The 25,120-nt window shown below is 38.1% G+C and overlaps 1 protein-coding gene and 1 long non-coding RNA gene across 7 annotated transcripts in view; both read left to right on the forward strand.

Moving 5' to 3' along the window:
- Positions 1–18,720, forward strand: part of ITGB8 (integrin subunit beta 8) — a 44,550-nt gene extending 25,830 nt beyond the window's left edge. For all 6 annotated transcript variants that reach the window (XM_030483119.1, XM_030483126.1, XM_030483155.1 and 3 more), the window contains 9 exons: positions 1,238–1,396; positions 5,572–5,667; positions 5,762–5,851; positions 8,395–8,529; positions 11,434–11,839; positions 14,076–14,301; positions 15,687–15,790; positions 16,886–17,049; positions 17,143–18,720. In XM_030483119.1, the coding sequence (XP_030338979.1) occupies positions 1,238–1,396; positions 5,572–5,667; positions 5,762–5,851; positions 8,395–8,529; positions 11,434–11,839; positions 14,076–14,301; positions 15,687–15,790; positions 16,886–17,049; positions 17,143–17,265 (1,503 nt within the window). In that variant the 3' untranslated portion in view covers positions 17,266–18,720. The remainder of the gene's footprint in view (positions 1–1,237; positions 1,397–5,571; positions 5,668–5,761; positions 5,852–8,394; positions 8,530–11,433; positions 11,840–14,075; positions 14,302–15,686; positions 15,791–16,885; positions 17,050–17,142) is intronic.
- Positions 18,721–24,002: 5,282 nt separating this feature from the next.
- Positions 24,003–24,601, forward strand: LOC115606742. Its single transcript, XR_003990990.1, has 2 exons — positions 24,003–24,249; positions 24,490–24,601. It is a non-coding gene; the product is annotated as an uncharacterized LOC115606742 (long non-coding RNA).
- The last annotated feature ends 519 nt before the right edge of the window (positions 24,602–25,120 follow it).

The following is a 25,120-nucleotide window of genomic DNA, read 5'->3' on the forward strand; positions in this document are numbered from 1 at the left end:
AAACTGCTTATAAATAAAACTTAAAATATTTCTTCTTAGGGGAAATGCTGTCTAGATTTATCTGAGGGAGATTCATGCCTAACGTATTAGCTGGAAAAGACACCACACCCCTCTGTACTTATTATCCCTACTGTTATGAGATACTTAATCCCCATTCAGAGCTAGCAGGGAATGAGCCTGAGAAGGGAGCTAAGTCCCTCTCTACAAAGCAAAGAAAGGAAGACAGAGAATAAGACGAAGCCTGGCTGAGTACGTGGACTGTATTGCTGATACATGTTTCACATGAGATGAAAGATACCGAGCCATGTTAAGCGAAATAGTAGAGATGAGACAGAGTCATAGGATGAAGGAGCAAGAAAGGAGGAAAAGGGAGGAAAAGTGGAGTTAGTGAATAAGATGGAATAATCGAGAAAGCGAATAATGAAAAAGAATACGGGGTGATTTGTGTGTGCCTCTAAAGTTTGATTTAAAGCAGCATTTATTTCTTGCAGGGAAATAAATGATAATGGAAATACAAGTTGTCACCTAACCCAGTTTAAATACAAGCTTGCCCTTCTACCTTTTTCACGTCACTGAATTCCTGAAACACATTAAATTCACCCTTGTGGATGACACTTTGTTATTAATCCTTTAAGGTGGTGGATAGATGTAGTATTTTGCCGCATGATAATGAATTTCTCACTTTGCAGGTGCATGAAGATACTCCCTCTCATTGATTTGTTGTTCATATGCAATGTCCTTTCTGGAAAGCTGTGTAAGAAAACAAAATTATAGAATGCTGAGAATATAAAGTAGATATGGATAAAGTAAAAATAGAAGAGGGCACCAAGTACCAGTACGAATGAATGCGTATTCATTGTTTGTAATGCTTTTTGGAGCACGAGGGATTTTACAAATGCAATGCATTTGCATTTGTATGTAACAGCGACACACCCGATGTGGCAGCTGTTACCCAAGCCCACTGTGTAATGCATGACTTGCATGTTTTGAGAGATCTTTCTAAAGAAAGAAAGATTTCAAAGCAAAGAAAGTGGTAAGTGGATATCCGAGTACAGTGGTAGTTTTCCGATGTAGGACATGATACACATTTCCACAGAAAATGCTTTATATAACCTGGCTTAAACTCGGTGTTGCTAAGCAGTGTAATATCTGAAACTAGACTTTCAGATTCATTTTTCATGTTATTTATTATTTTAGAAAATAAGTAGTTACTTGTGCTTATTTTTTTTCTTTTTAGAGCCATATTGGGTGGCGGAAAGAAGCAAAGCGACTGCTGCTTGTGATGACAGATCAAACTTCTCATCTGGCCCTTGATAGCAAATTAGCAGGGATTGTGATTCCCCATGATGGAAACTGTCATTTGAAAGATAACGTGTACATCAAAGCTACGAGTATGGTAAGGTATATGTCATAGATTCTGCCTTCAGAGAAGCAATGTAAAACTACATAAAGGAGGGTTTAGATTGCTGTCAAAGCATTGCTCTTATTTCAGTTATCAGAATAGTATTTTTCCAGGTAGGCAAGTTGTGAAATGAAGAATCAATCACCTGGAACTATTGTCATTATTTTGGTCTGTGATAAAGTATTTTGGAGTCTCAGACAACAGTACACAGCAGAGGAGGATATGTTACTGGGTTTGGTGTGAGTTTTTTTATTACCATCTAATTAAAATCACACACATTTTGATAAAATACAAATAGGAAATACCTGGTGTGGTATTTTGCACAAGAAGCAGCTGGTAATATGTAAGAATTGCACAGTCCTGCTAATACGACAAAGGTAGTGGTCATGGTTTATGGTCACAGAGGCATAGTTGCATTGATTTTAAAGGCTTGGTAAAACAGGAGATGTACAGCAGCAATGAGTTAATTCAAACATGATAGGCTAGAAAATATTCTTGTGCCACAAAGCTTTGCGGTGGTAATGCAGCATTAAATACATTTGAATCTCATAGTATAAAGACAACATGTGGTAATACATACCTGTGCAAAAATACTGTAGCAAAATCATACCTCTTTAGCAAATATTTTTAGCTTTCAAAGTAATTTTTTCAAGAATTTGTAAAGTAGTCATAAGTGATTGACGAAAGGATTTTTTTTTTTCCCTAAGAATTTTAATATTTAATAGTTTTGGCTATTTGCTTCAAAAATTATGAATCATGTACATAAGAAAAATGAATCACTACTTAATTGCCATGTAATCACCTGAAAGCAGAATTATGAACTGTGGTATCATTGGAGCACATTACAGTTTTATTCTAGCTGCACTTAGTTAAAGTATATAGCCTGTGTTCAGCCCAAGCCAGCAACATGCTGGTGAAGGCAGTGAGGACTGCGTGTAAATTAGACTCAACCTGAATTTAATCCCAGCAACTGATGCTTACAAGGATGGTGGGGCAGCAGGAAGCAACTGCCATATGGTGTGTGATCATTAAATTTGGGAGGTTTCTGGGAATCAGTGGATGTTCCAGGACCTTGCTGAGCAGAGGAGGGAGCTGAGCATGTGCTAACAGGAAAGTTGTTTGGATTTCCAATTATCTGATGTTCTTGCATTCATGTACTCGCCCTGTCACCTCCTGGATATTCCCTCTCAGATGTCAGGATTATTTATGTCCCGCTAGCCAATATGTTCAGTTTCAGTAGTTTTAGAACAAGTCAAATCAAGGCTACTTGATATTTAAATGAAATGTCATGAAAGGCTGCCAGGTTTTTAAAAAATAGGTCATATGACATATTTTTTGCCGTTTTTTCTATATCAATGCAATTTTGGTGTGCTATGTTAAGTTAAAGAGCCATCTGTAATTACATTTTCCTGCCTTGGTTCTTAGCTTCTGGTAGTCTTGAGAACATTTCATTTTGGTGTATTTTTATTTCCTCCTTGTGCCAGTTAGGAATAATTTGCTTTATTTATTTGCATAAGCTTAGCCGTTACATAAGAAATGTTTCCAGTCACTTTTCTGCCTCTTTCTTTCTAACTTTTGCTAAGCAGTCACATGGTGTCAGCAAAAAAAGTATAAGACAGGAAAGAAATCTAGTCCATTTTAATTAGACCTGTGCTTGGTTAACTCCCTTTCTGAAATACTTAACATCTGTATTAGTTATCTTCACAGCTTAACACAGTGGGTTAAAATAATAAAATGAATGATGTAATTGGAACAAGAAAGATGATATAAAGTACATTCACCTGAGCCGTAGTGGGAAGAGATAAGGTAAAAATATATAAAGAACAGCAGGGTTTTCACAGCAAGCAAAGTGAGGCTTCACGGGTGACCAACAGTTCCTTGTGTTATGTCTTTACATGCTTAAAATGAAAAAGATAAGTGTGGGTCTGTTGGTGTTTGTTTGGTTGGGTTTTTTTTTTAATATCTCTTCTAAAAGAAAGCAAATCTTTCTAACTTGAAGTCAGACTTTAGCATACTGCTAGCCAACCTGGACGCTTTAGTGAGTTAGAGCTGACAAGCAGAAGAAAGTTCAACACTTGTAAGCAGACTAGGAAACTTGGGGATCCAGTCCCCCGCAACCTTTACACATCTATGCATGTCATCTCTTGACTTCAGTAAGCTCCATCTGAATAAGTTTTGGTTTCATGAGCACTTGGAAACCCATCTCTGATACTCCTGATCCCAGAGTTCTGCTATTAGTTGCCAACATGTTGAGAGGCCCCTCTGCTGGAATTCAGACATGTCTAGTCTCATGTGTTAAGGCGGAGGACTGACTTATTTGACCACCATCTCATGATCCCTTGACACTGCCCTGTCATTCACACACTAACAGTGCAGGTGGTGTTTACAGAATGTCCGGATTCACTCTCCTGTGTCCTGGGACCACTTGATGTGTCTGTGATCTGCCAGCCAGCTGCACGTGGCCTGCAGGGGTGTGCAGCACAATGGAGGCCCCACCGCTGTGCTCTGTGGTCCTGGAGAAGGAAGGAGGGCTTAATACTCTGTTGCAGGCTACTGAAAATGGCAGCAAAGCCATTGGTGCTGCAGTTCACCCAAAACTGCTGTGTAGTGAGAATGCATGCTCACTGGATCCTCATGTATGCCAGTTGGAGCTGGAAGAAGGCCCTTTTATTGCTGTGTTACCTTCCTTTCATCACTTATCTTAAACAATATAATCTCTTACCAAAGGGTGGAAAAGTTGAGAGGTGTGGACCCTGGCTAAGATCAAGCCACAGCAAGAAACTCCTTTGTTCTTTCTATATGAGGCTTGTTATAATAGTGTGATATGATGGAAAATGGATTTTGCTCCCTTGCATAACTTTATCTCAGCTGTTTTGGCATTCAGATTACTGTTAGGAGAGCAGTTGACTTGCAGGGTGCCTTGAGTAGCAAGTGATACTCTGGGGATAAATTAATTGTGCAGGGAAACAGCGTTGTGTTTTTGTGAGAGAGAGACAATATGGAAGAGATGGTGAAAAATAATTAGGAAGAGAAAGACAGCAGAAGTATGTGGGGGAAAGAGGTTGAAGGACCTGACATGAGTGGAGGTGTCCAGATGAAATCTTTGTAAGGGGAACCACAGGCCGAGTCCCCAGCCACTTCTCTATGTTTAGTCATGAATTTTAGGTGTTGAATTTACTTCTTTAGAAGTATTCACAGATGTGTGATAAGTGGTGACTTTCAGATACAGTTTGTTTTAGTGAACTGGAGATGAAGGGATCTCACATAGCCCAGGTGTGAGGTGTGCAAAGCCCACTGGACCACACAAATGCCCTTGTGCTTCCCCAGATCTTGGATGAAGGCATAGGAACGCACTTCTTGTTCTCAAATCCATGTCAGATCTCTCAATGAGAAGTGTAGAAGGGCAGGCCACTGGCACAGAACACACCATCATAGGTACCTCACCAAATAGAGCAATGTCATTACTGGGAGAGACATGAAACTCATGCTACCATCTTTAGGAACAAGTGTGATTAAGAAAATGTAGCAGGTCATTGCAGTAAGGAGTGGAGGCATCACTCCTAAGGCAGGTCTTGGATATACGGAGAAGGAGAAAGTTGTCATCTGTAAGTAAGACATGTACAAAATACTGACATTGCTAGAACCTGACCCAGTGGATGCATTTAGCTGATGCGTCTGATCCCTGGTGCTAAAATACATTTCTGAGAAACAAGATTACTCATTAATTACTCACCTTGCTGTTCCCAAAAGCACACTTAATCTCAGTGCCCTTATGTTGTACTTTCTCCCTGACTTTTTCACAAGAACCCACCTATCATTCTTAGGAATCTTGTCCTAGATGGATCATGGGCAACATCATATTTCTTAAGCATCAAACTCAAACCAAGGAAATAGTACTGTATGAGTAATTTCCCCCATTGTGCAACTTTCCTGTATAGTTGGCAACAGACAATGGCCTGTTACAGTCTATGTGATCCCCTGGTATCTTTTTTTGTCATGATCTGTTTATTTGGTTGGTCTCACCATCTTTCATAAAGAGGCCTAGCATTTCTCTGTACTTTTAGAAATAAGGATTGGAGTGGTTTTGGAATCCTGCATTGTGTCCTATGTTAGTTATAAGGTTTTTACCTACTAATCTGCAGTCTTCTCTTTTCTGTTATATTTTGCAGGAGCATCCATCTCTTGGGCAGCTCTCTGAAAAGTTGATTGACAATAACATCAATGTTATTTTTGCAGTTCAAGGAAGCCAGTTCCATTGGTATAAAGTAGGTTAGAAACCTGATTTCTTTTTTCAATTTTAAAAGCACAATAGTAATATTAAAAATTAAAACTGTGCATGAATTATTGTATTTTTCATAGGATCTGTTACCTCTGTTGCCTGGTACTGTTGCAAGACAGATAGAATCACAAGCAGCAAATCTCAATGATTTGGTGGTAGAAGCCTATCAGGTATGATGAGCATGACAGTGTTGTATGCTGTATTTGTTCAGGGATTTTCACCTTTCGTAGCCTAAAGTTGGAATTTCCAGGATCTTGGCTTCTGTCTGAAGTCCACAAGGATAAGTTCCCTACTTTTCTGAATGTCCAGTTTGGTGGGTGACACTATCCCACAACAGCTGTCAAATTCCCAGGCTGTCACAGCCTCAAAGCTAAGAGCTAGTACTTCTTCCTTTCTAAGGGTACTTCTAAATAACCTGTTTGATTCTCTGCACCTGTTGCCATGTAACTCCAAAAGAAATATCTGTTTGAATTTTGGCATTCTTTAGTTACAGACCAGACACCACTGTCTATGCACCATATAAATTCGGTGCAAAAAGATAGTGCAATATCAAGAGAGTCTTACAGCATAATTCTTAGAACATGAACAACAGGTGGGAATTCACAAGGAGGTAGTTTGAGTTAACAGTGGATATTGTGGAAAGCACAAAGCAGTGTAGTGACTTGGAGTTTTGAGGCATGGCAGTGTGGAAGAGTTTTGATATGGCTTTGGGAGAGAACAATGGAAATGGCTCTTGCCTGGAGTTCTCAACTACAAGTAATAGTGTGGGAAAGAGAACGCAACAGTATGGGAAGAGCATAAAGTTATTTTCCACAAATGATTGACAGGGAATGGCAGCTTGAAACGGGAAATTGGCATCCTGATAGTGAATGAAAGATAGCCTCCTAAGAGTGAGCAGAAACAGCTTTGAAAATGAAGCCAAGTATGAATGTTGTTAAGGTGTGCAAGTTGCACAAACATGCGAGTTCCAACAGTTGAAAAATCTGTTACAAAGCTATATGCAAGGTATCAACATGTATCACATTGTTTTTAATTAGTTGGACATCAGAGGCTGAAATTATCCATTGTACTAGGTTAACCATCTAAATCAGGCTATTTGCTTTCAGCAAATTGTCTATAACAAAGAGCCCTGTCCCATGTCTTTTCCTAGTCAGTGGAGTGGGTTTGTGCACATTTTTCTCACTGTCATGTTGACAACATTGTGCAGAAGGTAAAGGCATTCAAAAACAGAGGACAATAGGTGTAATCAAATTGCAGAGAAGCCCTCACTGATGCTATACTTTCTCTTACAAGATCAAGAAATGTCATTTTGAATATGGAGGTTTTCAGGAAATTGCTGGCAAAAAAAATTTGAAGATCATAGTCCTTTTGTATGCCACTCTTACACTGTGCATCCTAAACTGTATCCCAGTTTTTAGAGCACAGTGCAGGGCAAACATTCAAGGAGAGGAAACAAAAATTTACAAAATAATGACTTAGTTCAGTGGAAGATTCTGTGGGACTTTCCTGCTTCTACCACCCCCAGTTTGCTCTTGCCTTATTTTCATTTTTTAGACAGTATCTTCATTCCCATCCTAAATTTTATTGGACTTTATACTTTGAGATTTTTATTATAGTTTTAGGGGCTTTTAGTATACAAACACACAGTGAACAGGGCTTGAATGTTTTGCTTTCTTGAAAGCAAAAGTGCTTAGATAAGAAAATAAATTAAGTGTTGATGTTCGATGACAGTGGGCCTCTTGCACTCTTGTTCTAGGCAGGGAAACCTTAGGCTTAGTTGTGGAAAACCCTGGCTGAAAATCCCTGGAAAATCCTGGCTAAAAAGCCAAAGATGAGTCACTAATTTTGAAAAAGTTACCAAGATAAACATGTGTTCAGATCCATGTAATTAAATTTCCAGTTGTAACAGAAAAGTATCCTACTAAACTAATTTTTTTTTAATACTAATATGCCAGGAATTTTAATAATCTCTTTGTGCAATTTTCAGCTCGTAGGTTTGTACAGAGTTTTGATGAATTCTTAAAATGTCAAGAAGCAATATTCCTTATTGGAAGGAAGTAGGATTATAGAGCATGCAGTAAATACAAGTTACAAAGTAGCTAGCTTTTTCATTATTTTATATTTCAGAAAGCCCTAATGGGAATCAACCAGTTGTTGACATGTATAGTTCTAGCTGACCCAAATAAGTCAGTAAGAATAATCCCACTAGCCTCTAAATCACCCTAAGGTTTGTTCAGAGAAAACTTTTCCAAGACAGATGCAAAATATCAGAAGTTTAGAAAATGTCAAGTCAATTAGGAACTTTTTCTGCTGGATAACAATAGTTGTATGTATGTTTACTGTTTTATTTTACATGTGTGGCTAAAAGGCGGTATAGTCTCTCAGACAATAAACAGGTTTTGTTGCACATGGTTGTTAGAATAGATTTTCAAATTGCAAAAAAATACAGTTTCAAAACCATTTTTGAAAAGCTGAAAGCATTTTTATCTGGAAAACGTAATCTTCTTCATCAGAATTACCAGTTCACTGGTTCTGTATATTTGGAATGTAATCGGGTCTTTATATGGGAAACAATGCTTTAATTCATTCCTTTATCCACACAGAAAAGCTTTCTTTATTTTTAGTCAGTCATAGTAGTCATACTTGGTGTTAGTCACTGATGCACATTATATGTTGAAACACAATGCAACTAAAACTTGTTTTCTGGTTACAGAAACTAATCTCTGAAGTGAAAATTCAAGTGGATAACCAGATCCAAGGACTTCATTTCAATATCACTGCAATCTGTCCTGATGGAAGTAAAAAAACTGCCATGGAAGGATGTAAAAATGTGGGATATAATGAAGAAGTATGTTGGTAGTTCTTGTTCTTCAAGGAACTGGAATACTTATTTTTCTGTTTGGTTGGGTTTCAATGGTTTGAAATCTTCTAGGGATTTACTTAAACCAAAAATGGATTTATGTGATTAATGATCACAGACTCTCTATTATTCTCTGGTTTTATTTTTCCTGAATCTTATTTTAATTCTCACTAATCTCATGGAACTAAGGCTCAAAGCTTTTCTTGAAAGCTAACGTCCATTAAGACTTTCCTCCTTTGTCCTCCACTGAGCACAATGGCCATGTTCATTGTAATGAAATCTGTATGTAAAGACATTGAAAGATAATCACCCAGTGGAAAAGAATCACTGGAATTTGTGTTCCTTGGGTCTGTACTAGGCGCCACCTTTTCCTCTCCTTGCTTTAGTAGTCTTCATGCGCAGTCAGGGTTGTGGATAATTGGTTTATTTTATAAATCAACTTAATAAAATTACTTATCCCCATTTGGACCTGTGCCATCTACTGAATGAAATGGATTGTAAAACTGAAGCATCATGCACCGTGAAAATGAGGGGGAAGATGTCTGGCTAATGTAAAGAACATGGTTTTCTTCCCAGAACAACTTCTCTGTTCCTTGATATATTTATTTAATTGCTTGGACGAGTAGAGTAATTCATTTAGCTTGCCAGGAAGAGGTCTGTGTTTCTGGAGAGTAGGGTCAAGGAGTTCTTTCCTTCTTGACATGTACATACTTCTCAGCTGGTGTGATTTCACTTGTGTCTGTGTAAGTAAAAATAGCAAAACAAATCAGTAGATTAAATGTGTGCATTTTAAATATGTTCATTTAGACGGATTTTATGCGCTTGTGAATTTTGTCTGCATGATTTGCCACTGATTAGCTTCTACAGTTTAAGGGAGATTTGGTGTGTTTTTCTTCTTAAGTCATCTCTTCTCCAGTGTTGTTCCCTGTGCATGTCGTAAGAAATAGGGCTGGAATTTGTTCTGTTTAATGAAAAGAAAAATATTTATATCTGTTTCTTTTTAATAAAAAACCAAGCCAGTTGGTTGTAAAAGATTGCATGTGGTCCTAAACCTAGACTGCTGTTGAAAAGGAGCCACCCTCAAGAGATTAATTTATTTTAACCGTAAATCCTCCTTTCAGTATTTGTTTACAGGCAAAATGCTTTTCCTTCATTTTCACATTGCTTTCATTGTCTAATCCTTCTTCCTTCCTTTTTTTACCAAAACAGAAAGTGTGTTATATTCTGGAAGAATTCTATGACCTCTTCAGGGTGCAAAATTAACTGGCTATTAGCAAGTGTTCATGGTGTTGCAATTACTTAGTCCCGATGTGCTTAATCTTTCTACTGCTGTGTTCAGATCCATCAAATTTCATGACTCATACTCAAGACATGATTTGCCCTTCCCTCCCATCTGCCTGTCATTCCTCCAGTACTGTGTCGTACACGAAGATGATGTTTTCTATCAGGGCTCTGTGCTAAATTAAAAGCACATTCTCTAGCTGCAGCCTGTCCTCCCCTCGTGATATGCACCTGCTGTATGAATTCATTAGTATATAGCCACACTCTTGCCCCAAAGGGAAGAAGTCTGATGCACCGAGAGTGTGGGCAACTGAGGAGTTGTGTGTGTAGTGCTGCATTTGAGAAACCAGAAGAAAAGCAAAGGGTGAGACAAAGCCTGAGTGCCCCCTCGATGCAACATTAAGCGCAAGCTTCTGCACAGAATTCTTCTCCTCTTGTCCGTGTAGGCAGCCGCAGCCCAGCTTGCCACAAAGCCACCATTGTCCCCAAGGCCTCGGCTGTTCTCGTGTAGGGGCGCAGTGGGAGGGGCAGACAGTGATGAGAAATGAATGGCCTTAGTCTTTGCGGGTAGTTTCAACCTTGTATGTAATCCGTTCCTTAGGTTTTCTCTTTTTTCGCTTGGAAGTCTTTGTTCTTTGGTGGTAAAGAGTAAAGGTATTTGCTCCTCTTGGTCTCCTTTCTCGCCTTTTCCTCTTGTTTATATTTTCTCTGTGAGAAGGCGAGGAAGAGTTGTTTTACATCAGCAGGCTAAATAGCCTTAATGAGGATACCCTGTCATAAGCCCAAAAAAACCCCACTTTTCAAATAGAAAATTGCTATCCAGTCAGAGCCGTCAAAGAGTTTTAGTAGTGAGGCAAACACTGTGGCAGTCACCTAACCACCAAAATTATCCAGGGTCCTGGAAAGCTATGCAGGCTCCTGCTGCAGTGGGCAATACCAGGGTGAGGACCTGGGGCATGGTGGTGATGGCCATGACAGCCATGATCTAGGTACTGGGTCCACTCTGAAGTAGCACGTGGTCCGCCCAGGACCACAAAAGCAGCAGGACTCTTTTGCACCATCCCCATTGCAGGAATTGGGAAAAATAAGCTGCTGCTAGGGTGTGAGCCATTTCTGGGTTTTAGTAAGAATAGATAGGGCCATCCCAAAAAACTGTGGTTTCTATTTGCATAGACCATTTCTGCAGCAAGAACATTCATTACAGATTCTTTTTATAAAGAGTATGTGTTTCTGTTTGTGTGTTGTCTTGCCCAATCCAATCCCAATTCTCATCTGGGTATTTCTAAAATATAGCAGAATGTACACATTAAATAATTACAAGAAGATGATGATGGTAATTCTGTTACTATTCAACATGTATTAAACTTGTCTTCTGCAGCTGTGCTTTCTTAACATAAAAAGTAGACTGCTCTCAGTCTTACATTATTAGGATTTTAACTGTATTTGTGATGCTTATCATTACTAATGTATCATATTTGACAAATGGCCATTTTGCTATTATTAGCTAGAGCACATTCGTATACAGTGTAAGATTCTGCTTTATGTGTTAAAAATTTTATGCAATTTATAGGAAATAATAAGGGTGTAAAATCTGTCTGTCTTTCTTCTTAGGTACTTTTCAATGTATCAGTTACAATGAAAGGATGTGATACAAGTGGAGGAAGACAATATGCAATACTTAAACCTATTGGTTTCAATGAAACCGCCATTGTTAATGTGCAGAAAAGCTGTGCCTGTCGGTATGGAGACAGTGCAAGGCACAAAAGAGTATGGGCTGATGAAACAACTTCTGATGGCAAACAGACCCCTTGCAGTGACAATAACTGTAGCTTTAATAGAGATATGCTTCCTTCTGAGAGGTGCAGACAACACCAGGACCAGCCCATCTGCAGTGGTCAAGGAAATTGCATAGATGGAAAATGTTTCTGCTACAAAAACAAGCTAGGCAAGGTGTATGGCAAGTACTGTGAAATGGATGACTTTTCCTGCCCATATCACCAGGGAAACTTATGTTCTGGTAAGGTGCAGAGTTTATATCTGTATTATTTCCTTGGTTTGGTTTGGTTTTCTGAAGCTTATATATATGGTTCAGCTGAAAACAATGATGTAAGGCTGTCAGGTACCAGAACTCTGTGTGCAGGATTAGTGTGTGAAATGTCCCGAACAGCCTGGTAGGAATTCTGGAATCCTAGGCTTCCTTTGCCACAGAATTCTGCAGTGTCTTCTAAACTTCAGCTCTGCTTTTTAGGGGATTTATTGAGTTATTTTTAAGTTTATCTATTTTAAGATTTAAATCTCAAGCTTCCTCAGAAGTAATGATACTGATATCTTGGATGAAATAGTAACATTATTCCAGAAAGTAAACTGATATATTTCAGCCTGGTGAGAATATGAGATGCTAAGAGATTAGGAAGAAATCATAACTTCCAGATGAGGATCTGTCTTTCTGACACCCTAAATCAGACTTGTGGAAGATACAGTGACACTTGATTTCAAATAACTGATAAGTATGGTAAAACTGTTTGGAAAAGGAGAGTGAAAGTGAAACATAAACACAGAGTTGTTAGAAATTCTTATTCTTTTTGTGGCCTACTTTGTTTTTTAAAGAAAACATGCAAATGAAAATTGCATATGAACAAAATAAAAAATACGTACTTTTAAGTTAGTGTTACCAAGGGAAAATTGGATTGAATCAGTATCATTAATGCATTTCTACCAGATTTTTTTTTCCCCTCAGAAGTAATTAGATATTTTAAAATCTGTACTACTGTTCTGCATCCTTTCATTTCACTGTATATTGACCAGTGATGAATTGAGGGACCAATTTTTTAATCCAATTGGATAAATTGAGAGTGATACTATGGACTTTACTAAAGTTACTTTGGTTTTGCTCTGCTGGTGACTGTGAACTTTACATAAAATGAAGAGAAATAATGTTACCTAGCCTTTAAATACTTCATTGCAACACAAAGTATTACATTTCATCTTCTTACTCTTCCTCCCACCCCACTTTGCAAATTTACTATTTCTTAGCCATAAGCAAACCTTCTAAATTTGCAAGCTCCTAAAGCCTGAGATACAGTGCTCTGGTTGGCAGAGAAGGCAGGGAGATCTTTGTATAAGAGGTGTTGGACACTGTCACCTATATGGAGTCCTGCTGTAGGGTACCACAAGGGGAACTTGTTGCCCAGGGCCATGGCTGGGCAGCGTGCCTCTGTATGGGATGTTTTCCAGTGCAAAGCCTTGCTCTGGTATGTCCTAGGATACCCTTCCGCTCTCCATTTTGCCCAGCCCAGGCAAAAGATGCGGCAGCCTATACCTTGGCCAGACTCCAGGCCTGATCCTATCTGTTAGGTGGCACTGTCTCCCTACAGCTGCTCTGTGGATCCCTGGAGCACAAGAAGGGCCATCACAGTCTGTGTGAAACTGAAGTACTGCTGAGGTGTAGTTAAGGAGACCTCATGAGATTTCCTAGACCTGCCTGTGCTTTATGTGACCTCTGTTTCTGTATTTCCTAAGGGTGCTCTCACATGCTCTAAAAATGTGGCTAAACATTATCAGCATGTCAGTTGTACCCCTGCCTAAATGTGCCACAACATCGAAAACATGTATTTTACCCTAAAGTTCACACTGTTTTGCCTATAAAATTGTAAAGGCCACCAGAGATTCTTACAGCCTTTGAATCCTTGAAGCTGTCTGGTTTAAGTTCGTATTAAATAACCTGCAGCTCATAAGCACAGCATGTCTACCTGTCCAGCTCAGTCACCTGTCCTTCAGAAAGGTAGGAAACAGTGCTGTCATGCGTGCTTCTGAAAAGGGAAAAAAAACAACCTGGCATGTTCACATGAACTTGATACTCGTTCCTCCACTGAATCTTTCTGTTTAATTGATTTGAATGCTTTCTTGCTAAAGAGAAGTTTGTTTAGTTTGCCTGAAGGTGGTTTTCCTGATCATTGTGTAATTTTTAATCCCCACTGCTTTGATCCAAGGCAACAGGGAAAAATTCTAGTAAAAGGTTTTAAGGATGACATCAACGTAGATGCTTTTGCTCAACTTAACAACAAACAGCAACCATAAATATGTATCATGCTGGTAATTTCAGCCAAATCATTAACTTAAAAATTAATTAGCAAACCAAGGTCTAAATTAGCTTTTTTTAATGTAAAGCACCAACGATACAAATGTATGCATATGAAAATTGACTTCCTATGTTTTCATGAAAGCATATGACTCAAAACTATTTGCTGTTGTAGGTAATGGTGAATGTGAAGCTGGTAAATGCAAATGCTTCACTGGCTGGGAAGGTGACCGTTGCCAGTGCTCATTACAATCAGCAAAGTACTGCCTGAATTCAGAGGGCCAGATTTGCAGTGGAAGAGGAAAATGTGTATGTGGAAAGTGTGAATGCACAGATCCAAGAAGCTTTGGCCGTTTGTGTGAATATTGCCCTACTTGTAACAAAGCCTGTGAAGAAAACTGGTAGGTTTCTTGTGCTAGATGTGACTTTTTAACTCTGTAGTGTTGAAACTAGAAATATTTCTGCTTGGCTAGATGTGTGCTGCATTTCTTAGATATTTAGACTGTTGGAAATGGAAACAATTCATGCTTGTGACTTTTCTCTATGTAACTGAGGGGTTCACACTGGCAATTAAGAGAATTGCATGGCTGTATCTGTGTTCACCAGTCTGTGTCCAACTTTCAGCTTTCTGAAGTCAAAGGAAGTGTTGGAGTTAAAGGAAGTGTATCCTATGAATATTGTTTTTTCAAACATTTAGTAAAAGATTGTTCTTCATATGAAATCTTCTGGGTAGGAAATAAAGCCCGTGAATCTAGAGTTTTAAAAATGGACAGTAGATCCTACTCTTGAATGCCACCAAGTCCAGTAATATTCTCCAAATTTGTTTTTTGTACATTCCTTGTGTTTCTCAGATGAAAGAAGGAGGTGTGAGTGTTGAACAAGAGCAGTAAGTGTGCATTATCACTGCCACTGATCAGCAGAGCAGAGCTGGTCTTACCCAGAAATCAACATTCTCTGCTACTCATACTCAGTTTTAAACAACTTAAGTCTTTGCTGTGCTAGTTTTAAAGTATGTAATTTTTCCTTACCCATGTAAAGAAAGGGACAAAATGAGCAGTCCAAGAAGAAGAGAAGCTTGACCAAGCTCTCAGTGGCTTTAAGCCAGCACCACTGAGTGGTGGGCCATGTCTGAAAAGGTGACTGCTAAAACTTCACTGGATAAAATGCATTTAGTCCTGCTGGCTTACACTTGTTCAAAGCCACTGTGAAATGTGTGCCTTTAATAAATTCAGAAGATGGCATAGCTTCATTAAAAATTCAGTCAGGGCTTTTTCAGGATAACTTGTGGTGTCCATCTTCAGCAAGGATATACAGTGAAGATGGTAGGTAAGATTAACAGCGCTGCCTCGCACTGTGCTGCTGACCCCCTGAACTGCCCACCAGTGGGAACTTACATGGCTTTGTCTTAACATAGCATCCAAAAAAACACTAACAAAGCTGTGTTTCCTACACCTATCTCTACCCTTCAGTTCCAGCATGCATCCCAGTGGTATTTCCCTCGAAAAACTCACATCACAAAATGCAGAGCAAAGGCCAGATGAAGGTGGCTCGAAGCCAAAGGCATGTTTTACTTTACAACTTCTGACCAGTTGGTTCAGAGAAGCATCACAGGGATAAAATGTTGAGAGAGGCATCACATTTCAGAAAGAAATAAATAAACATTGAAATGTTTTTACTAACAACAGGAAAGCATTATATGCAAGCAATACATCAGCCTGTTGATACCATCTCTGTAAGGGGAGTGCAGAGAAAGACATAGGTTTTTAATTACGTCTTTATTTTACAGGAATTGTGTTCAGTGCCATCATTCTAACAATGCATCTCAAGCAAAACTTGACCAGTGCACAACCTCGTGCGCTTACCTGCTGCATTATATTGACCAAACTTCAGGTATGTAGCATTTTCTAGGTAATTTTAATGAGATTAAAATCTGTTGGCATTAATAATTGAATTTACCACTGTTACAATGTCTTTCAAAAGTGTGTCGCAGTATCACAATAACAAAAGAAGAAAGCAGGAAAAAGAGAAAAATCACTCATAGCTTCAGGGAAAGTAAAAGATAAATAATAACAGGAAATGTGATTGGCAAGCATTGCTTTATTAGATTTCCCAGCTCTTTGAGAAATCACATCTAATAATAATGAATCCTGCTTGAGCAATCCTTAAAGAAATATTTATAAAAATCTGTTACAGCATATGTATATTTTATTACTTTGGATATGCTTACATTATTTGACATCACCAGAAATGAGGAAGAATGAAGTAGAACACTTACCTCATGTTCAGTAATGTTTAAATATTCCTTTCAAGTATAAAAAACTGCACAGTTATGAGGGCTGTGGAAGAATAACTTTTTTTTAATAAAATCTTAAAGAGCTTAATTAGTCCAAGCTGCAACAAAAATGCAAGTAAATGGTTACCTTTTGTCACTTCATATAGTTGTACATCCTTTTATCTTGTGAAGAAACTAAGTGTAAATACTTTCCTCATAACTTTAGAATTAATTAAGAAAGCTTACTGTGTGAAAGAGGTCCACCAGTGAGGAGAGCACTGGACAAGGATTCAATAAACCACATTTTCTTTCATATTTTGCCAATAATCTACACTGTAATCTTGTGAAGGTTAAACTGTCTTGGCCCTGTACATCTCTAACGCTTCACCCTCACTATTTCAGCTATAAACTCAGTAGTTTACAGAGAATTAAAGGTGGCCAACACAATGAAGCCTGGATCTCAGTTCCGTAGATTCAAGGGATAATAGTTTCATTATTTTTCCACTGCAGGTCTTAATTGGAATTGCCTTTCTTGATATGCCCACTTTAAAAGCTTGTATATGGCAGCTTTTCCCCTTCACTTCCCTTATTTTTCCTTAACTTTTATCAGGCTAGTGTTACATTTATGTGACATTATTAGGCAATCTAGATATGCCTGTGTTTGAGGGATGTGCTATGTTAGGCTTTACACTTGTGTTTTTCTTTCATTGCAGAATGTTTCCCTGGACGAAGCTACTTTAGAGTCTTTTCCATAATCTTTATAGTTACCTTTCTGATCGGGTTGCTTGTTGTCCTTATCATCAGGCAAATAATTCTGCAGGGGAGTAGCAATAAAATTAAATCTTCAGCTGATTACAGAGTATCTGCAACAAAGAAGGTAATTGATTTCAGAGCCATTATATTCAGTAATCTTTTTCTTGCGTATGAAAGTTAGCTAATCATTGACAAAAATTGTATCTTCTCCTTCAAGGATAAGATGTTTTTGCCTACTGTTTGTACAAGAACAGTAACATACAGACGTGACAAACCAGAGGAGATAAATATCGACATCAGCAAGTTACGATTAAATGAAACTTTCAAGTGTGAATTCTGAAGACAGTGTGTTTTCTGCAAATGTCTGTTTCCATCACACTCAACTTTTTTAAAGTTATCTTTTGTACTCCATCGGAGTTGTGACTGTTGCCGTATGGTTTTGTGTACTGCGATATTGAATACTGTAACAAAATGACATGTAAGCATATTCACGTTAATGTGACTATGTTCAAAACTATAGCTGCTGTATTTTTTTAATGGTTTATTTTTTTTGAAAGAGAAGTGTGCGTTACTACTGTTCAGGAACATTAGTGTTGATGTAGCACTTTAGCATATTCTAATTTATTTAGTTATGGCCTAGAATGTAGATATGAACCGGTCTGACAAAGCACTGACCTCACTCTACATGTAGCTAGTACTGGTGTGCTCTGTGGGAATGGACAAAAGCTGTGACTGAAATATTAACATTGCTGTATATTATAGCAATAGATGAAATTATTCAAATGCTCTTAAATAGAGTAAATGGTACTTTTATAGTTCTCTCAGTTGACAAATTCCACTGATTTGTCTGCTTTAGCCTCTTAGCTTTTCCTCATTACTTAATAAAAAATGACTGGATTGAATGAGTTACTGGTGTGGGTGTACAGTTGTGTGTGTACACACACACACATGCATACACACACACAGAGGTAAATTATATATATAGTTTTTTATACATATGATGTCACAAACATAATTTATATCTGGTAAAGAGTAATTTTTAGCTTTTTTACTTGTTTCAACATAAAAACTTTTATACAAATTTTAAGGTATTTGGAAACTGAGTGGCTACAGAAAGCGAGAGTTCTGTCCAACAACATAGTCTACATAATGATCACTGCCAGCTGACTTCAGCTCTGGAGTCAGCATCAGCTCCATTGCAAATAGATAAATTACACCAGAGCTGTGCTTGGTTTGCTAGCTACATGTCAGTGTTTTGCTAAATGTTTTGTTCTTTTTTGTATGATGTCAGACATAAGTCTGATTTTACACATGGGCTCATCTTTCTATGTAAATTAGTTGACAGAATTAGTTTTTGTGAATTCTGACATAACCACTTCCATTTTTGTGACTATGCGTTTGTGACATAAGAAATGTGTCCAGTGTGAAGTGGAAAAGAATCTGCAATTTGGAAGGAGGTGAGGAAAACAGGAGTCTTTTTTCTCAAGATAACACATTAATTGACTTCATAAACATGGGACCAAATTCTTCCTTCAGAAATGGGCAAAACTCTTCCAAACACAGTGGGACCAATACAAGCTTATCTGAGAGCAGAATTTAATCTACAAGGTCAAGCAGGAGCGTTTTCTTACCCCTGAAACTGGCTACAATGGTAGAAGATGAGTTACTGTTATACACTAGTTGGAAGAGTCAGCCTGATTTATTAACTTTATGCTGCCACAACCCTATGAAAATCTGATCAACTTCTAATGCACTAAAATCTTGCTGGCAAAAAGAAAAATCATCTCAGAAGACAGTATGCAGTGTATCATTTTAGCAACATTAATTACTGTTACTAAATGTTGGTCTGTACTTGTCATAGATAAGAATTACAGAAACAAAGCAGGAGCATTTTATATTCAGTTTGTAGAGATTAGTATATACTCATATTTCTTATTCTGTATTTCTTCTGTAAATTCCCACTGAAATCTGAGGAGTATACATGTGAAAGGAAGGCAGGACACAGAACAAATGATAAGTGCTATGTGAGTGTTCACAGTTTCTTGGGTCATGCATCAAGTGGAATTGAGAAAAATAATATAGAGACAATGGGCCTTCCATTAAATCGACATGAAATCTTTACATCTTAAGGATTGGGGGTTTTTTTAATGTAAACTGGACTATTAAATGTACTAAAACAGTCTTCAAAGTAGTGCCTGAGCTTTCTACCAAACAGGTAAATGTGTCTCATATAAAGAAAAGAGGTTTTCTTACACTGACCCCAATTTTAGTGACAGCTTAATTGTAATATCTTTATTATAGATTAATTCTGTAATCTATCATGTATACCTTAAACTTTCATTTTCTTTTAAAACCTGTAGAACCATTTTCCTCCTGTCTAAATTAACAGATTCTGAACAATTGGTTTCAGTGGGATGAAGAGAGAAGATTGATAAAGATTTACCTGCTATTGCCCTTGTCACAATTCACTAGTATTTCAAAGTGACTAGGAAACACAATTTCTGGTTATCAGTTTTGCTTAACAAAACAAACAAAAAAACAATTGAAAGCTTAGTGGAGACTATCTGAGTATATAATGAAAGATGTAATTGTGTTCTTTAAACAGTGTGGTAATTTTTTTTTAAGAAAAACAATTCCTCAGAATGTATTTCCCATATTGGCCTTTAAAGCATTTACTGAAGTGATAGATAATGGTTTTTCTTTAGAAATTACTTTTCACTGTTAGAGGGAGTTAAGTTATATGGGTAGGGGAGAATGAGTCTTCTTTGTGGAAGAAAGATTTAAGTTGTAACACCCATCTTCCAGATAACATCAAACAGATACTACTTTTCTTCTGCAGCACTTCGTTGGCATTGCAGTGCTGCCTGTGAAGGGGCACGGCCAGTATTTCCTTATCAGACACCTGCCTGAATGTTTAAAACGCTCTGGTCAAATAGAGCAGGCTTACAGGATGAATTGCATTGTAAACTGTTTGCTGTCCCGAGGTTAAAAGAAAGTATGTTAACAAAAAAAAAAAAGAGATAAAAAAGCAAAGCTTTTTTGCATGTCCCTCATGGTTTTGCTGTATGGTGGAATAGGCTAGTGAAAAAGAATAAGCTGCTGCTAATGTGACAGGTCAAGGCTTTTAGAAGGCCCACGGGGAGCTTATACAGAGCAGGATCTTTGGGAGGAGGCTTTGTTTCTAGGGATGGAATCTATCCATGAGAAACTCTGGCTTTGCTTGGTACTTGTTTCCCTCTGCCTTTGACCATGTTTTTCAGAAGAGCTGCTGCAGGAGATGAATAGCCCAACAAAAGCCTCACTATTTAGGGAGCTGTGTTCCCTCAGCACATGACCTTAAATGAGAAAGCAGCCTGTAATTCACAAGGAATTTCCTCAGCGATTGCAGAAGGACTCTGCTTCCTATAGTGCTTAATATGGGAGATATTAAAGACTAATTAGTTCATATTCGTTTTCAATGTATTATGCGTCAAAGATGCTCATAAAAATAGGGGGGAAAATATCTAGCCTCAGAATAGAATGTTCCAAACTTCTTAAATAAAACTTCTTATACTGGGCTTCTTCAAAAAATAAAAAGTCAAATCATTCAACTGCATGCCTATTCCCAAAAATATACCAGCAGATACTCTTGCATCTTATCATTGTTTCTGGGAGTTATTTTTAGATTTGCTCCCACAAACAGAGCATGTGCATGATTTTTCACAGAAGATTTGCTAATGTTCATTGATAAAAATTAATGAAATGTTAATTTGTTAATGCCAAAATCCATATGTATACTTTTCAAATTCTAATCCCACTTTTTTTACCTTTAACTGGTTATTTTTCTAACATTTCAGAAATTGCTTTTTTTATGCAATTAAAAAGCATACATTTTACTTCTGATTTTTTTTAAAGACTTTACAGTGAAGAAATACCATTAATTGATTATTTCCAAGCATTATGAGTACATTAATAACACTGCTACAGAAGTGTGTGGGAAAATAGCTGTTTCATCCAGAAAACGTGCACATGGTATGCGAGGAATTTTCATTGTGCCCAGCTGAAATTCCCTTATGTTTACAAGGAATGTTGAAAGAGAACCTTAAAAAGGAAGGACATTTGTATAGGCATAGTTTACATTTTATCCATTATTTTCAACTGGATTTATTTTTTCCTCTCTGTAGTGTCATGAAAACCTGCTATGTAAGGTATTCTTCAGACAGCAGTGGAAAAAATTATTTTCCCAGTCCGACCATATATAATATTTGTTTCCTACTTAGTGTGCTTACCCAAATGTACATCTGTTGCAAGCCATGGGAGTGAATGTGTGAAGCAGCTTCCAGCAACTCGTGGTCGTAAAGTGGCCATAAGACCTAGTGATGCCCAAGGCAGAGGGATGCAAGGGCACTGCTGCCTATGCAAGGCCTTGAAGAGAGCATCCTGCAGTTCCCGCAGCATCCCTACAGAGGTGGTGCTCTGAGAACACACTTCTCCATTTGCCAGGGCAGGAAGCTTCTTCAAAATAGGTTGTCTCGGCAGAGGTGGTGCAGTTTGTGTCCTAGGCGCTTGGCCACACTTTGGAACTGCATTATGTGCAGCACACAGCCCTCAGCACGGCAGGCTTTCGCATCTTTTCTCATTAAAAAATGCTTGCACGTAACCTAGCAAAGGACTGCCTGTGCCAGTATGTACTGTAAACCTGGATGCTGAAGGCTGACCTTAAAGCTTCTGGAAGTCTTTGGGCATCTGCCCATTGACTTCTCACCAGCCCCAGGATCCCCACCAGCCAACCTTAAGGAATGTAAGCTGTAGCTGGAAAGAGGCACTTCTCATAGAGGCATTTGTGCTGAGTCAGTGCTGGGTGACACTTCCTCTGCTCTGACTGTGATGCATAGTGCCAGTCCTCCAGCTGTTTGCAAGAGAGGGGAAAGATTTATTTGCTAAGCAGAAATGGAGCGGTAGTTGAGAACAACACTACTTTTTAATGATGATCTTGACACTGCTCTGATGCACAGATATCTCATGGATCTTGCAGAGAACTGAAATTCACGGAGAGGGAAAAAATTAGCCAGCATGAATGCATTTCTATAGCGAGCCAAACCAGTGGGGTTTCACTGAGTGCAAGCCAGCTCAGAATGCTTGCCCTTTCTGGGGTGGGGTGGTGGAGGGTAGAAAAAGAAAAAACCTAAAATTAGTAGATTCTTAAGCTTTACAAATGCTGCTCTGGGTTGCATGTTCTCTTTGTTTCCTTTTCTGTACACAGTTTTATAAAAAAAGGTACCTACTTAGTAAAATAAAAATAAAATATCTGGCATTTATTAAAATAATGGCTTCTACCCAAATCCCAGCATCCTGATACCTGTATTGTATTTGGGCTGTTTCAGTTACATTTTGAAGGGACATGTTGAAAGAGGAAAGATTCTTTTGGGAAGGCATTAGTGTTGGATGAATTCACTGTGCTAACATTTTCTTCACTTTTACCTACTACTGCTTCAAAAAATAAAGCTACTTTTAAATGATTTATTTAGCAATGGTGTGACAGCTATTAATAATACTACAGTTTTTAACTTTCTATTTAACATATACTACCTTTTGTAAAAAAAGTATATACAGATAAATAATGTTTCTCTAGAGTTTATGCATAGAGAATGTTAGTAAGGGAAGAGGTTTTAAATAAATTTATAACTTCTTACTGTTCATTTTACATTTTAAATGATACTTTTAAATCACTACTTTTGTCATCTGGAAATATACTGAATATTTTATTATTTAAAATAGTATACTTTTATAGCTGTTTATTAATTTCAGTTGACTACTAACTTCTATTTTGATATTTATTAATGACTTGACACTGTAGTATATTGAGATGTTTATTTTTCTATCAGAGCTGTAACAACTATGACATTGCATTATTTTAATGCAACATTATTGTACTTGCTCTCTAAAAAAATAAAATCAATATTTAATCCATACGAATTTTTCATATTTGTAATGTTTATTATGTCTGTAATAAGCTAAGGAACAGATGCTCACCTCCTTTTAAAAATAGAAGGCACCTTTTCTGAGGTGCACAAATGTCTTCAAAGGCAAGCAAATGATTACAGCTGGTTTTGAAGGGAATAATACTGTGTTGGGAGAGATAAAATACAAAGAATACCATGTTTATCATGTGTAGGCAAACAGATGAATGCACGTTCAGGATGAACTTTGAGAAGATAGGAAGGGACACGGTAGCCATTAGCAGTTTGGAGGTACAGCTGGTTTGTCTCACCCAACGCAACAGAAACATGAATGCACGAGGAGGTGTTAGCACTTGGTAGAGGACAAGGTACTTCTTGTAGAAATGTAATCTATAGATTGATAGGTGATTATGATAACTTTTCTTTTGCTTTACTCTGTTGGGTGGTAGAGGAGCTGGTTTTCTGCTTTTAACATGCTCCGGTTTTTGCTCTGGGCATGAGAGAGCTAACTAGAGCGACAACTGATATATGCTCAGACAGCACGTCACTAGGTGTGCAGGACTTAACAATACAACAGTAACACCTGGGAAGAGGTGTACAGCAAAACTGGGGGCGGGGAGGCTGGGAAAGAAGTGAATATCACAAGGACATTTGTTCACCTTTGTTGCTTCTTCTATCAAAGCAAGGAACATAATCCCGATAGATGACTGATGAGGTTAAGGCTGAGAAATTTCAGAGAGGCAAGAGTCACCAGCCTTCACTGACATACTGAGCAAGCACATGCAACCAGCCCTACAAACTGAGAAATACACATTTACCTTGAAAGCCCTTGACTGAAGGAACATTAATGTTGTCACCAACTCAGAGGAAACATAAACCTAAATCTGAATTTCACAGATATAATTTGAGCTACAGACATAGGGCTTCATTTTGCCATCTGATAGTAATCTCAAAACTAAGGTTACTGTTAACACTTAAGTCTCTATAGTCTGTGATCCTGGCACCAAGCTGTGTTGCATACCCTATGTGTTGTGGAATGATGGTAAGTGATCTAGATGAAGTCTTTCTTTCTTACTATGTCCTGAAATCCAGCTATTAAATCATGCCTATATACCTTTAAATGTCCAGATAATGACAGAGTTTTAACACTAGTGGCGTTGTATTTCATCAGGTTTTATTCACATCCACAAAGTTGTCAATGAGGGCACAACAATGCCCTAATTTGACTCTAACATAACACAACTGCTATTTTGTTGCAGATACCATTGACAAGAAGGCGGCTTGCAGCTCAGTCTCTCCAAAGAGGAACAATACCTAAGTTACAGCCTCTAAAGCCGGAGGAGGAAAGAGATCCAGATTTCAGCCACTTTTTTGGCACTAGTCATGTAGGTGCACGCTATTACAGAATTTCTCTCCCTTCATGATTCCCTTTGTGGTAGGTGAAGAATTTGATCCAATACACAGAGAGGATGGCATTAGGGACAGCTGGCTTAAATTAAGATTTGAATATGCTTGATGACCACCAAAAGGCAACAATTAGAATCAAGAATAAAAACTTTGGTAACAGACTGATTTCAACTAGTAAGGAGTTAATCTGAAAAGTGGGTGCTTTCTTCTGCTTTCAGGTCTACGACAAAGACGAGAACCTTGGAAATACATTCCTGCTGCCCTGGGTTTAAAACCAAAATGCTTAAATCTATTGTATGAATTAAATAAAAAATCTAGTTTTACAGAAAACTAAATGGTCTGAAGCTCTGTTTAGCGCACAGGTACAGCCAGTGTGGTGCAGGGGCTTCTGGCTGCTCATCTGCTTGGGAGCCTTAGGCTGGTCCAAGTTGGGTTCGACTGTACAGAATTCATATTACCTAGAGATAGGAGCCAGTCTGATTTATTAGCACTAAAGAGGCCCCAACATTACAATTTTCTGGCCCCTTATCCCAGAAAAACTGTGGTGGGTGGCAGAAAGCAGTGTCTTCCTTTTTCCAAACCATTCTGTCATCTACTCAGCCCAGAGCATAATATGGCCTCTGATTATTTTCTTGGCCTTGAACTGCATGATTCACAAAGGACGGTTACTGTTTAATAAAGATGATGTGTATGCAAGCTGATAGAACTAAATGATTAACCACAAAAGTATAATATTGCCAAGTTATGTCACATATGCTTATTGAAATCAGTGCATGTGATGTATTTCTTTCAGCTTTCCAGCTTGCCAAATCCCCCTTCTGGGGCCCTAAGCCTCTTGTTTATGCCTCA

Source organism: Strigops habroptila, chromosome 1 (genome assembly GCF_004027225.2).
Source record: "Strigops habroptila isolate Jane chromosome 1, bStrHab1.2.pri, whole genome shotgun sequence".
NCBI lineage: Eukaryota > Metazoa > Chordata > Aves > Psittaciformes > Psittacidae > Strigops > Strigops habroptila.